Genomic DNA, 13083 nt, shown 5'->3' on the forward strand with positions numbered 1-13083 from the left:
CTCAGGCACAGTTACTCAACATATAGGTAGAAAATGTATTCCCCATGCTGAGGCACATTGCAGGTTAGTTAGGTCTCTCTCACCTCATTGAACCTTGTGACCAGGTCCTCTACTGCGTTGTGGGGCCGACTGCAGCCAGCCATAAGATGAGGTTGTACAGGTTGCTGTGGCTGGCCAGGGCCCCCCAGGTCGAGGGTGAGGAAGCAGAGATAGTCCTGGGGTAGGATCCGGCTGTAGAGCTGCAGCTCCTGATCCATGAGGATGTAGGCCATCTCCTCCGGGAAACTGACCAGGGGTTGGAGGTCAGACAGCTCCTTGTTGACCTCCGTCAGTGGAGCCGCCGGCACCACGCTGGATCCCACCATGGGGGAGTGCAGTTGACGCTCTGGGAGGGAGGGAGGAATAGGGAGAGGGAGGGTGAGGGGTGAAGGAGGAGGGATGGGAGGGTGAGTCAAGAGGGAGTTAAGAAAGGAGTAAAATACTGTAGATTGTTTCTGGACTCCTATATTGACACTACTGGTAGACACTTCGTGTAGAACTGAATCGATCAGATAACTGTAAGCAATATGGTTATAGACATAGAATTAGGAATTAGAATACTAATAGTAATTTGATAGGATCTCTATAGTAACAGCTGTATCCTACTCTCTGATAAGACAGGTAGTATTTTAATTTTGATTAATATACATTTCATATGATTTATTATGTCAGTTTACTACATTCAATACTTCCTCAACTTGAATTTCACAAGATTCATATTGGTTATGGGACCTTTCAGGACAGCCCAGCCCAAGGGACTGGTGGTGATACAGGGAGGAGAGAAGTCATTGACGGCCGTGTTGCCGATGGACAGAACCACTTCCAGCAGGGTCCCTGAGATGTAGGCAGAAAGGTCAGTCCTCTGTAGGGTTGCTCGGTAGCTACACGCCCCTCCTCCTTCCGGCCATGGCAATGTGGCCCTCCTCTCTGCAGACAGCAGCTTCCTGGAAGACAGGAGTAGAGTTCCTGAACTGGCCACCCTTACATCAGAACTCAGGGCATGGCATGCCTGGGAAGACATAGGAAGATACAGGGTCGCGTTCAGCAAGGCACACTGTAGCAAACCAAAACAATAATCTGTGTTCTCATTGGATAAGTTCAGGTGGAAGTCACAAAGTTATAAAACCTTTTCTCCCTACTGAACACGACCCAGGCATCTCATCACCAAATCACACCACAGGAGGCTGGTGAGGGGAGGACGGCTCATAATAATGTCTGAAATGGAGTGAATGCAGTGGTATCAAAGATGGAAACCATGTGTTTGATACCATTCCATTCATTCCGTTCCAATCATTACTATGAACCCGTCCTCCCCAATTAAGGTGCCACCAGCCTCCTTGAGAATTACAAACGTACAAGACATACTGTAGCCTTTCTCATAAAAGGTGCTATTATAACACGGTCTCTCTCTTTGTGTGTGTGTGTGTGTGTGTGTGTGTGTGTGTGTGTGTGTGTGTGTGTGTGTGTGTGTGTGTGTGTGTGCGTGCATGTGTGTGCGTGTGTGTGTATGTATGTATGTGTGTGTGTGTTTGTGTCATGTATAGAATCAGGTATAGCCTCTTGTAAATGATTTGTATTCCATTTCCGACCGCCATAAAACTATCTGAAGTGTCTGTGTGCCTCTGAGAGTCGACTTGGCAGTTATTCTGAGTCTAAAATCAATATATTGGAGATTGCCTAATGAATTTGCTTGGGCATTAAATCAGTGCTGTGAACATGAGGGTTCTGATAAAACAAAGATCTTCAGGCTGATCTGTGTATTTGACTCTCACATTGTAGCATTATGGCATGTTAGTTGTTGGTAAACCCTCTGAACCTGGGAAGATGGTATTTTTTTAATGATATTTCCTGTTTTATAAAGATCTGATCTTCTGTCTGTAAATCTCTTGTTTATAAGGATGTTCTCAGCTATCCAGGATTAAGGTTTGGGGCCCGTGAAAGGGCGCCTGTGGTGCAACACATTCCCCACCAACACCCCTCCCCAGGACATTCATCCCCCACCCACCACCACCCCTCCCTAGGACCACCAACACCCCTCCCCAGGACATTCATCCCCCACCCACCACCACCCCTCCCTAGGACCACCAACACCCCTCCCCAGGACATTCATCCCCCACCCACCACCACCCCTCCCTAGGACCACCAACACCCCTCCCCAGGACATTCAGCCCCCACAAACCACCACCCCTCCCTAGGACCACCACACTACCCTAGGACATTCATCCCCCACCCACCACCACCCCTCCCTAGGACCACCACACTACCCTAGGACATTCATCCCCCACCCACCACCACCCCTCCCTAGGACCACCACACTACCCCAGGACATTCAGCCCCCTCCCTAGGACCACCACCCCTCCCTAGGACCACCACACTACCCCAGGACATTCAGCCCCCACCACCAGGAGAGAGAGGAGACAGGAAAGTGGATCCAGCTGGCAGAACCTAACAGACAATATGCTTTAGCTAAACCATATATTCCCTGGAGTCTAATATTCTGAAATTATATTCACATCATCACCACTGGACTTTAACCTCCTTTGGTTCCTTTAAAGGGTATGGAACTCATAGTCATGAATTCATTTATTCTCCCGAACACATAGATGAACACACCAATGAACGGACGCACGCATGCACACCACACACACACATGTATATTCATTATTCTAGAAAGTCTTTCATACTACATACTTCCATACGATATGTGCGGATATCATAACCAGCAGGGTGTCTTCTTCCTTACAGACATTACATTACATTCTGTCTTGTTGAGTTTGAGCTTGAGGTGGTGGGGAGACATCCAAGCTGAGATATCTGCCAGGCACGCAGAGATATTGAGAAAGTAGTTAAGTGTCCTCCACAAAGCACTGATAGGAGAGACCATGTGAGGATGTGACTGAGCTGAGTGACGTGGTGTATAGAGAGAAGAGAAGAGGAGGGCCTAGAATGCTCAAGTGTTTTGGAAAGAAAATAAGAAGGTATACTGGTATGTAGTTTTGGTTTCTTGAGGAAGGGAGTGACTCCGCCATTTTGAAATCAGAGGGGACGCAGCCAGTGGTCAGGGATGAGGTGATGAGGATGGAACACAGCCAGTGGTCAGGGATGAGGTGATGAGGATGGAACACAGCCAGTGGTTAGGGATGAGGTGATGAGGATGGAACACAGCCAGTGGTTAGGGATGAGTTGATGAGGATGGAACACAGCCAGTGGTCAGGGATGAGTTGATGAGGATGGAACACAGCCAGTGGTCAGGGATGAGATGATGAGGATGGAACACAGCCAGTGGTCAGGGATGAGATGATGAGGATGGAACACGGCCAGTGGTCAGGGATGAGGTGATGAGGATGGAACACAGCCAGTGGTCAGGGATGAGTTGATGAGGATGGAACACAGCCAGTGGTCAGGGATGAGGTGATGAGGATGGAACACAGCCAGTGGTCAGGGATGAGGTGATGAGGATGGAACACAGCCAGTGGTCAGGGATGAGGTGATGAGGATGGAACACAGCCAGTGGTCAGGGATGAGGTGATGAGGATGGAACACAGCCAGTGGTCAGGGATGAGGTGATGAGGATGGAACACGGCCAGTGGTCAGGGATGAGTTGATGAGGATGGAACACAGCCAGTGGTCAGGGATGAGTTGATGAGGATGGAACACAGCCAGTGGTCAGGGATGAGGTGATGAGGATGGAACACAGCCAGTGGTCAAGGATGAGGTGATGAGGATGGAACACAGCCAGTGGTCAGGGATGAGGTGATGAGGAAAGTAAGGAATGGGAGAAGGTCTCCAGAGATGGTTTGGAGAAGAGAGGAGGGGATGGGGTTGAGCAGGCAGGTTGACGGGCGAACGGACCTCACTAGTTGCAGGATTTCATCTGGAGAGAAAGGGGAGAATGAGGTCAAGACAGAGTAGTCCTGTGTGACTGGGACCAGTGGACCCAATAGGCTGAGTGAATGAGGAGCAGATGTCGTCAATATTTTCAAAGTGGTTGACAAAGTCGTCCACAGGGAGGGAAGAGAGGGGGGAGCAGGTGGAAAAGCGTTTCCTAGGGTTAGAGGCAGAAGCTTGACATTTAGAGTGATAGAAAGTGGCTTTAGCAGTGGATACAGAGGAAGAGAAGGTAGAGAGGAGGGAGTGAAAGATGTTTCGTTTTCCTCCATTTTCACTCAGCTGCCCGCATCGCTGTTCTGTAAGCTCGCAATGAGTCACTCAGCCACGGACCAGGAGGGGAGGGACGAGCCGGCCGGGAGGAAAGGGGACAGTGCGAGTCATAGGATGAGACTAGGGTTGAAGAGGCAGAACCAGGAGACAGAAGGATTTAACAGAAGGGAGAGATTATAGGATAGAAGAGGAGTGAGTAGTGGGAGAGAGAGAGTGAAGATTGCGACGGCACATGACCATCTGGGTAGGGGCTGAGTGGCTCGGGTTGGAGGAGAGGGAGACAGAAAAAGAAACAAAGTAGTAATCAGAGACCTGGAGGGGGGTTGCAGTGAGATTAGTAGGAGAACAGAGACCTGGAGGGGGGTTGCAGTGAGATTAGTAGGAGAACAGAGACCTGGAGGGGAGTTGCAGTGAGATTAGTAGGAGAACAGAGACCTGGAGGGGAGTTGCAGTGAGATTAGTAGGAGAACAGAGACCTGGAGGGGGGTTGCAGTGAGATTAGTAGGAGAACAGAGACCAGGAGGGGGGTTGCAGTGAGATTAGTTGGAGAACAGAGACCTGGAGGGGGGTTGCAGTGAGATTAATAGGAGAACAGAGACCTGGAGGGGGGTTGCAGTGAGATTAGTAGGAGAACAGAGACCTGGAGGGGGGTTGCAGTGAGATTAGTAGGAGAACAGAGACCTGGAGGGGGGTTGCAGTGAGATTAGTAGGCGTGCAGCCTCTAGTGAAGATGAGGTCAAGAGTGTTGCCTGCCTTGTGAGTTGGAGGGGACTGGGAAGGGTGAGGTCAAGAGTATTACCTGCCTTGTGAGTTGGAGGGAACTGGGAAGGGTGAGGTCAAGAGTATTACCTGCCTTGTGAGTTGGAGGGGACTGGGAAGGGTGAGGTCAAGAGTATTACCTGCCTTGTGAGTTGGAGGGGATTGGGAAGGGTGAGGTCAAGAGTATTGCCTGCCTTGTGAGTTGGAGGGGACTGGGAAGGGTGAGGTCAAGAGTATTACCTGCCTTGTGAGTTGGAGGGGATTGGGAAGGGTGAGGTCAAGAGTATTGCCTGCCTTGTGAGTTGGAGGGGATTGGGAAGGGTGAGGTCAAGAGTATTGCCTGCCTTGTGAGTTGGAGGGGATTGGGAAAGGTGAGGTCAAGAGTATTGCCTGCCTTGTGAGTTGGAGGGGATTGGGAAGGGTGAGGTCAAGAGTATTGCCTGCCTTGTGAGTTGGAGGGGATTGGGAAGGGTGAGGTCAAGAGTATTGCCTGCCTTGTGAGTTGGAGGGGATTGGGAAGGGTGAGGTCAAGAGTATTACCTGCCTTGTGAGTTGGAGGGGATTGGGAAGGGTGAGGTCAAGAGTATTGCCTGCCTTGTGAGTTGGAGGGGATTGGGAAGGGTGAGGTCAAGAGTATTGCCTGCCTTGTGAGTTGGAGGGGATTGGGAAGGGTGAGGTCAAGAGTATTGCCTGCCTTGTGAGTTGGAGGGGAGTGTGAAGGGTGAGGTCAAAAGAGGCAAGGAGTGGAAAGAAAGTTGGAAAGAAATTAAACGAAGGCAGACGTCAGGAGTACAAAGAGTGGTGAGCTATTGTCCGGAAATTAATTTATCAAGCTGTCAAGCTCATTAAGGAACTCTCTAAGAGCAAGTGGTGGGCGATAGATGACATCAATGTTAAGCTTGAGCGGACGAGTGACAGCGACAGCATGGAATTCAAATGAGGAGATGGACAGGTGAGTGAGGGAGGAAATGTGAGGGAGAAAAAGAAATCTCCACTTAGGAGAAATGAGTAGCCCTGTGACACCACCGCGACAAATAGATGCTCTCGGACTAGGAGAGAAAACATAGTCAGATGAAGAGAGAGCAGCTGGAGTAGAAGTATTCTCTGGGGGGATCCATGTCTATGTCAGAGCCAAAAAGTCAAGGGTCTGAAGCGCAGCAGAGGCTGAGATGAACTTGACGTTCTTAACTGCAAATCGGCAGTTCCAAATGCTGCCAGAGACCTGGAATTCAACATGGTTTTTGCGTGCAGGGTACACTAAATTAGAAGGGTTGCAAACAAGAGGTGGGGAGTGTCTGTGAAGCCTACAGGGAAAGGTGCGAACAGGTATAGAAAACACACACAGTTGCCAAACCTACAATAGAGCAAAACGAGATCATCAGAAAATAACTAGGTAAGATATAATCTGTGCCCTTGAGACGTGGCCACATTGGTAAGAGCCAAAACCCTGGGTCGTATTCATTAGGGAACAAATGGAAGAAAATCGACTGAAACGGGGCGGGACTACACTTGGAATTGTCCAATAAGAGCAGCGTGTTTTTGTTTTCTATTTCAAAATGTTTTCCCTTAATGAATCTGACCAGCATGCACTGCGCTGGACCAGAGGCTTCCACAGATGTTAAAAGAATGGCCGCCGATAGACCTCATTTGTCAGATGATTGTATCGTCAAATCTGGTAATTTCACTCAAAGCTCAGGATTTTGGTCGATTTGAAGATGATCATAGGGTGCAACACAATTGTCTATAGTGGTGTCCTCCACTCATCTACACTCCATTCTGTACAGATTATAGGGAAGGTGAGAGCGATATCTTCTTAGTATTTGCATACACCAGTCAGACTGGTCCAGTCCATTTCTTTTACATCAGAGTAGATGACTGTAGGAGATGAGGAGAGGAAGCCTTGGTTATTTAGTGTTGTTGTTATATGTGGTTTTGTACATTTGTAAAGTTTCAATATAAGAACATATCTAGTAAGTTCTAGGCTTACTTCCCATTCAGCTTGTTGCTAGTATTGTACAATCAGGGTTGGGGAGTAACGGATTACATGTAAGGGATTACAAAAAAACGGTAACTGTAATACGTTACCAGCAAAAATATTGTAATCAGATTACAGATACTTTCGAAAAACCAGACGACTACTTTTAAATTCAGAAGGATGTTAGCAAAATATATATATATATCTTTGACACTTCTCTGTTTTCTCAATGACATTCAAATCAGAATTGAAAAAGGCACAAATTTAGGTTTGTTCCACCAGAAGTGTATTTCTGATCAATTTGATGTTATTTTAATGGACAACAAAAAATTTGCTTTTCTTTCAAAAACAAGGACAAGTCACCCCAAACTTTTGAATGGTAGTGTATATATATATCCATTGATTGTTGAAGAATATAATTTATAAATCCTTCATGAGCTTAGTTCAACTGTCGTACTCCATGACAACCCCAAATATAAGCTTGATTTATTCCAATGTTTGTAAACATTGTAAATATAAACAAACACTATATAGCCTCATAACATGGTTAAAACAATCATTTTATATCATGGATGGTCAGTCCTTGCTTCCACAGCTCTGTCTATTCATCTGAGAGTGGTTACATTTCTCCAGGCCCATCCCTCAACTTTTCACCAAAACAGAGGCTGGGCATCCATTTTGTTATTGTTTCATCTGTGGATTTGCACTTTAAACAGCTGCATATTATCAAGATAAAGTGTCACCAACAAAAAGGTAAACAATAGGCAAATGCAGCACATGGCATTTATTTTTTACATGTAAATAGCACTTTCAGTAGTGCTCAAAGCATGCCATGAGCGCAGCATTTATTTTTCAACTCAAATCAATGCGACCAATCAGTCCTCCATGACAACAAAACCATAAACATCAAGGAGGGGTGGCTAATAATATAAGGGCACAAGGCAAGACCCAAATGCAGACACAGGAGTCAGATGGTAGTGCTCCGATATTTATTATAACAAAGGGAGTACGCAAAGGCAGGTCGGGGACAGACGAGAATTCATAAACCAGGTCCAAACAGTACCAGACGATAGGCAGTCTCGAGGTCAGGCCAGGCAGGGGTCAGAAACCAGATCGGAGTCCAAAAACAGTACAAGGGGATAGGCAGGCTGATAATCAGACCAGGCAGAGTGGTCAGGCAGGCGGGTTCGGAGTCAGGACAGGCAAGGGTCAAAACCAGGAGGACTAGAAATAAGCAGAGACTGGGAAAAATAGGAGCAAGGAAAAACGCTGGTTGACTTGGTAAGCAAGACAAACTGGCACATAGAGACAGGAAACACAAGGATATACAGTGTCTTGCAAAAATATTCGGCCCCCTTGAACTTTGCAACCTTTTGCCACATTTCAGGCTTCAAACATAAAGATATAAAACTGTATTTTTTTGTGAAGAATCAACAACAAGTGGGACACAATCATGAAGTGGAACGACATTTATTGGATATTTAAAACTTTTTTAACAAATCAAAAACTGAAAAATTGGGCGTGCAAAATTATTCAGCCCCCTTAAGTTAATACTTTATAGCGCCACCTTTTGCTGCGATTACAGCTGTAAGTCGCTTGGGGTATGTCTCTATCAGTTTTGCACATCGAGAGACTGAAATATTTTCCCATTCCTCCTTGCAAAACAGCTCGAGCTCAGTGAGGTTGGATGGAGAGCATTTGTGAACAGCAGTTTTCAGTTCTTTCCACAGATTCTCGATTGGATTCAGGTCTGGACTTTGACTTGGCCATTCTAACACCTGGATATGTTTATTTTTGAACCATTCCATTGTAGATTTTGCTTTATGTTTTGGATCATTGTCTTGTTGGAAGACAAATCTCCGTCCCAGTCTCAGGTCTTTTGCAGACTCCATCAGGTTTTCTTCCAGAATGGTCCTGTATTTGGCTCCATCCATCTTCCCATCAATTTTAACCATCTTCCCTGTCCCTGCTGAAGAAAAGCAGGCCCAAACCATGATGCTGCCACCACCATGTTTGACAGTGGGGATGGTGTGTTCAGGGTGATGAGCTGTGTTGCTTTTACGCCAAACATAACGTTTTGCATTGTTGCCAAAAAGTTCAATTTTGGTTTCATCTGACCAGAGCACCTTCTTCCACATGTTTGGTGTGTCTCCCAGGTGGCTTGTGGCAAACTTTAAACAACATTTTTTATGGATATCTTTAAGAAATGTCTTTCTTCTTGCCACTCTTCCATAAAGGCCAGATTTGTTCAATATACGACTGATTGTTGTCCTATGGACAGAGTCTCCCACCTCAGCTGTAGATCTCTGCAGTTCATCCAGAGTGATCATGGGCCTCTTGGCTGCATCTCTGATCAGTCTTCTGCTTGTATGAGCTGGAAGTTTAGAGGGACGGCCAGGTCTTGGTAGATTTGCAGTGGTCTGATACTCCTTCCATTTCAATATTATTGCTTGCACAGTGCTCCTTGGGATGTTTAAAGCTTGGGAAATCTTTTTGTATCCAAATCCGGCTTTAAACTTCTTCACAACAGTATCTCGGACCTGCCTGGTGTGTTCCTTGTTCTTCATGATGCTCTCTGCGCTTTTAACGGACCTCTGAGACTATCACAGTGCAGGTGCATTTATACGGAGACTTGATTACACTCAGGTGGATTGTATTTATCATCATTAGTCATTTAGGTCAACATTGGATCATTCAGAGATCCTCACTGAACTTCTGGAGAGAGTTTGCTGCACTGAAAGTAAAGGGGCTGAATAATTTTGCACGCCCAATTTTTCCGTTTTTGATTTGTTAAAAAAGTTTGAAATATCCAATAAATGTCGTTCCACTTCATGATTGTGTCCCACTTGTTGTTGATTCTTCACAAAAAAATACAGTTATATATCTTTATGTTTGAAGCCTGAAATGTGGCAAAACGTCGCAAAGTTCAAGGGGGCCGAATACTTTCGCAAGGCACTGTATACACCGGGGATCAAACGCAACACATGGAGGGGGTGGAGACAATTACAAGGACAGGTGAACCAGATCAGGGTGTGACAAACTAGTCCTTAGTTTTGGGGTTATGCTCAGGTAAAACAATTTGACTAATCTATACTTCCAAGTCCTATTCTTGAAGATCAAGGGGTTTAACATTTATTGGAATGACTGGAATTCTGATAGACTTGGTTTTTAATGTAAAGATATCATTTAATCGTATTATTATATGTAGTAGAAAGCGATGGGTTAGAAGAAGCCTACATAACCAACCCATAAAGTCAAATTTAACATCCATATATGGCCAGCTATATAAACTTTAACATTGATTTATCTTGCAATAGATGTCGTTAAATTGGTAACATACATTGTCTTCTTCTAAAGCCTCTACATGGGAAAGTAATCTAAAAGTAACATAATGTAATCAGATTACGTTACTGAGTTTGGGTAATCCAGAAGTTGTTACTGATTACAATTTTGGACAGGTAACTAGTAACTGTAACGGATTACATTTAGAAAGTAACCTACCCTACCCTGTGTACAATGATTTATAGGCCTAAACCAATAATGAAAGATTATATCTGTCAGATAGTAATAAATGTTTATTACCAACTGTAAACTAAACTGTCAACAACTGATAAGCTCTTTATGACCCCTTTAGAAATGATACATTCAATGTTAAGTGTTTCTCAAATACCTTTCATACTGTATATGGCTTAAAACTCATGTCCGTTTATACATTTCTATCTGTTTAAATTAAATTAAATAGAACGATAAATTTAGCCAAATTTAGTAAAGTGGAACGAGAGCGAACACCCTAATACATTGTTGTACCTGTTGGCCATGGACCTGTTGGCCATGGACCTGTTGGCCACGGACCTGTTGGCCACGGACCCGTTGGCCACGGACCCGTCGGCCACGGACCCGTTGGCCAGACCTGTTGGCCAGACCTGTTGGCCACGGACCTGTTGACCACGGACCTGTTGACCACGGACCTGTTGACCACGGACCTGTTGGCCACGGACCTGTTGACCAGACCTGTTGGTCATGGACCTGTTGGCCAGACCTGTTGGCCAGACCTGTTGGCCACGGACCTGTTGGCCACGGACCTGTTGGCCACGGACCTGTTGGCCACTGACCTGTTGGCCACGGACCTGTTGACCACGGACCTGTTGACCACGGACCTGTTGGCCACGGACCTGTTGACCAGACCTGTTGGTCATGGACCTGTTGGCCAGACCTGTTGGCCACGGACCTGTTGGCCACGGACCTGTTGGCCACGGACCTGTTGGCCACGGACCTGTTGGCCAGGCCTGTTGGCCACGGACCTGTTGGCCAGGCCTGTTGGCCACGGACCTGTTGGCCACGGACCTGTTGGCCACGGACCTGTTGGCCACGGACCTGTTGGCCACGGACCTGTTGACCAGACCTGTTGGCCATGGACCTGTTGGCCAGACCTGTTGGCCATGGACCTGTTGGCCAGACCTGTTGGCCACGGACCTGTTGGCCACGGACCTGTTGGCCACGGACCTGTTGGCCATGGACAGTCTATACATTGGCTAGAAACTATTCTGCCATATTACACCAAACCAGGGATACCACATTTACCAGACCCACATTTACCATCAGGAACACAATCACACTCTACCTTGATACGAATAACTCAGATGATAGTATGCATAATTTAATAGAAAAGTCAGTTAAGTACTAGTGCTACTGCTTTCTTTGAATAAACCATCTGAATGACAAAGACAATATATTTGACTTACATTAGAAAATTATGCCTAATGCAATACAGCCTCCACAATTAGAGTATGTTTGAGACAGAGATATGTTTCAGACAGAAGAGAAAGAGCATGTCTGAAACCTAAGAGGAGGGAGAGGGAGCAAAACTAGAGAGAGGGGGTGGGGCAGCTCCCCTTATATGGTTAGGGAGACTTGACATCAGTAAGAGGAGTTATTAGGAGAACATGACCATTCTCTATAAAACACATCACGTTGCTCTTCTACACAAACCACTGCAGTTTGGGCGATCCGTGAAAATCTCTATATTGTGGAAACAAAGCCTTATGCTATCACGTTAGGTCGGCAGTGACTGCACTCAAGAAAAGACTCACACAGGACACACACACGCACATGAAAATCACTCCTTAGCCTGAAGTGGCCTGCAAAAGCTAGCTTTTCCGTGGTGCGAATGGGAAGACGCATCAGGAGGGTGATCACGTGTGTTAGCAAGGCTGGGGTAATGGATTCGAGCCTTGGTATGAGCCGACTCACGAGGAAACGGTACTCGCTAAGCAAGCAGCGTGAGGTACTTTACACACACAGTTACCAATCACATTGTTTATTCAATTACCATGTCTGCTATTTTAAATGCCAATTTTTTTCCCTTCATGAACTGATTTTCCCCTCTGAAATTCCCTGAATTGTCTTCATCCCTGACCCACACTATTGAGTTCAGTCAACCTTGAAATTACCTCTTTAAACCCTGATCACTGAAACAGATTCTGGTATTATTTTCTACAGAAATTACTTAACAAGGATCTTAGAGTCTTATTTTCTGCTGAGACCACGGTGGCTCAGTACAAATATCTATTGTACAACAACAGTTGCAGTTAATTTCATGTCTTCTGCTGTCAGTTGAATCGGCCATGCAATTTATTTTCAAAAGGAGAGCATTTAATTGACCCTAATTCAAATAATAAAATTTATTACAGACTATAATTTATTGATCATTTGAATCAGGTGTGTCATTGCTTGGACTGGAGAAAACATCAGTGTTTTTCAGATTAGATTGGACACTTCTCTGTGCCAATGGTTTAAGTGAGAAGTAACAATATATATCATACCACTAGGTAGCAGTCTAATGTATTATTACCAGCAGCGTACAGTCTATTGCTGCTGCAGGATAAGTACTGAATGAGAAGGTCTGCAGTCCATTCTCTGAGGTTTATTGACTTCTAAAGGGGCAATCTATGATTGGTAAATAGTCTTCTAAAATGTTTGTCTCCAAAAGTGGCAGGGGCCCCACTTTGTTTTCATTTGAATCCCAGACTAGACTGCATCATAACCCCCTCTGAGCTCATACCACTCCTCATTCCCCCTTTTAGGAATGTACTCATAACTCTTTATTGTCTTGGACCACTGTACACACTGTCATGTTTTAACAACTTTAC

The 13083-nt window shown here is 45.7% G+C and overlaps 1 protein-coding gene across 6 annotated transcripts in view; it reads right to left on the reverse strand.

Moving 5' to 3' along the window:
* Positions 1-13083, reverse strand: part of LOC135511161 (1-phosphatidylinositol 4,5-bisphosphate phosphodiesterase epsilon-1-like) — a 42569-nt gene that overhangs the window by 21875 nt on the left and 7611 nt on the right. For all 6 annotated transcript variants that reach the window (XM_064932753.1, XM_064932757.1, XM_064932756.1 and 3 more), the window contains exons 3-4: positions 772-1048; positions 84-385 (exon numbers count right to left, since the gene is read on the reverse strand). In XM_064932753.1, the coding sequence (XP_064788825.1) occupies positions 84-385; positions 772-1048 (579 nt within the window). The remainder of the gene's footprint in view (positions 1-83; positions 386-771; positions 1049-13083) is intronic.

This window comes from Oncorhynchus masou, chromosome 23 (genome assembly GCF_036934945.1).
Source record: "Oncorhynchus masou masou isolate Uvic2021 chromosome 23, UVic_Omas_1.1, whole genome shotgun sequence".
Taxonomy (NCBI): Eukaryota; Metazoa; Chordata; class Actinopteri; order Salmoniformes; family Salmonidae; genus Oncorhynchus; species Oncorhynchus masou.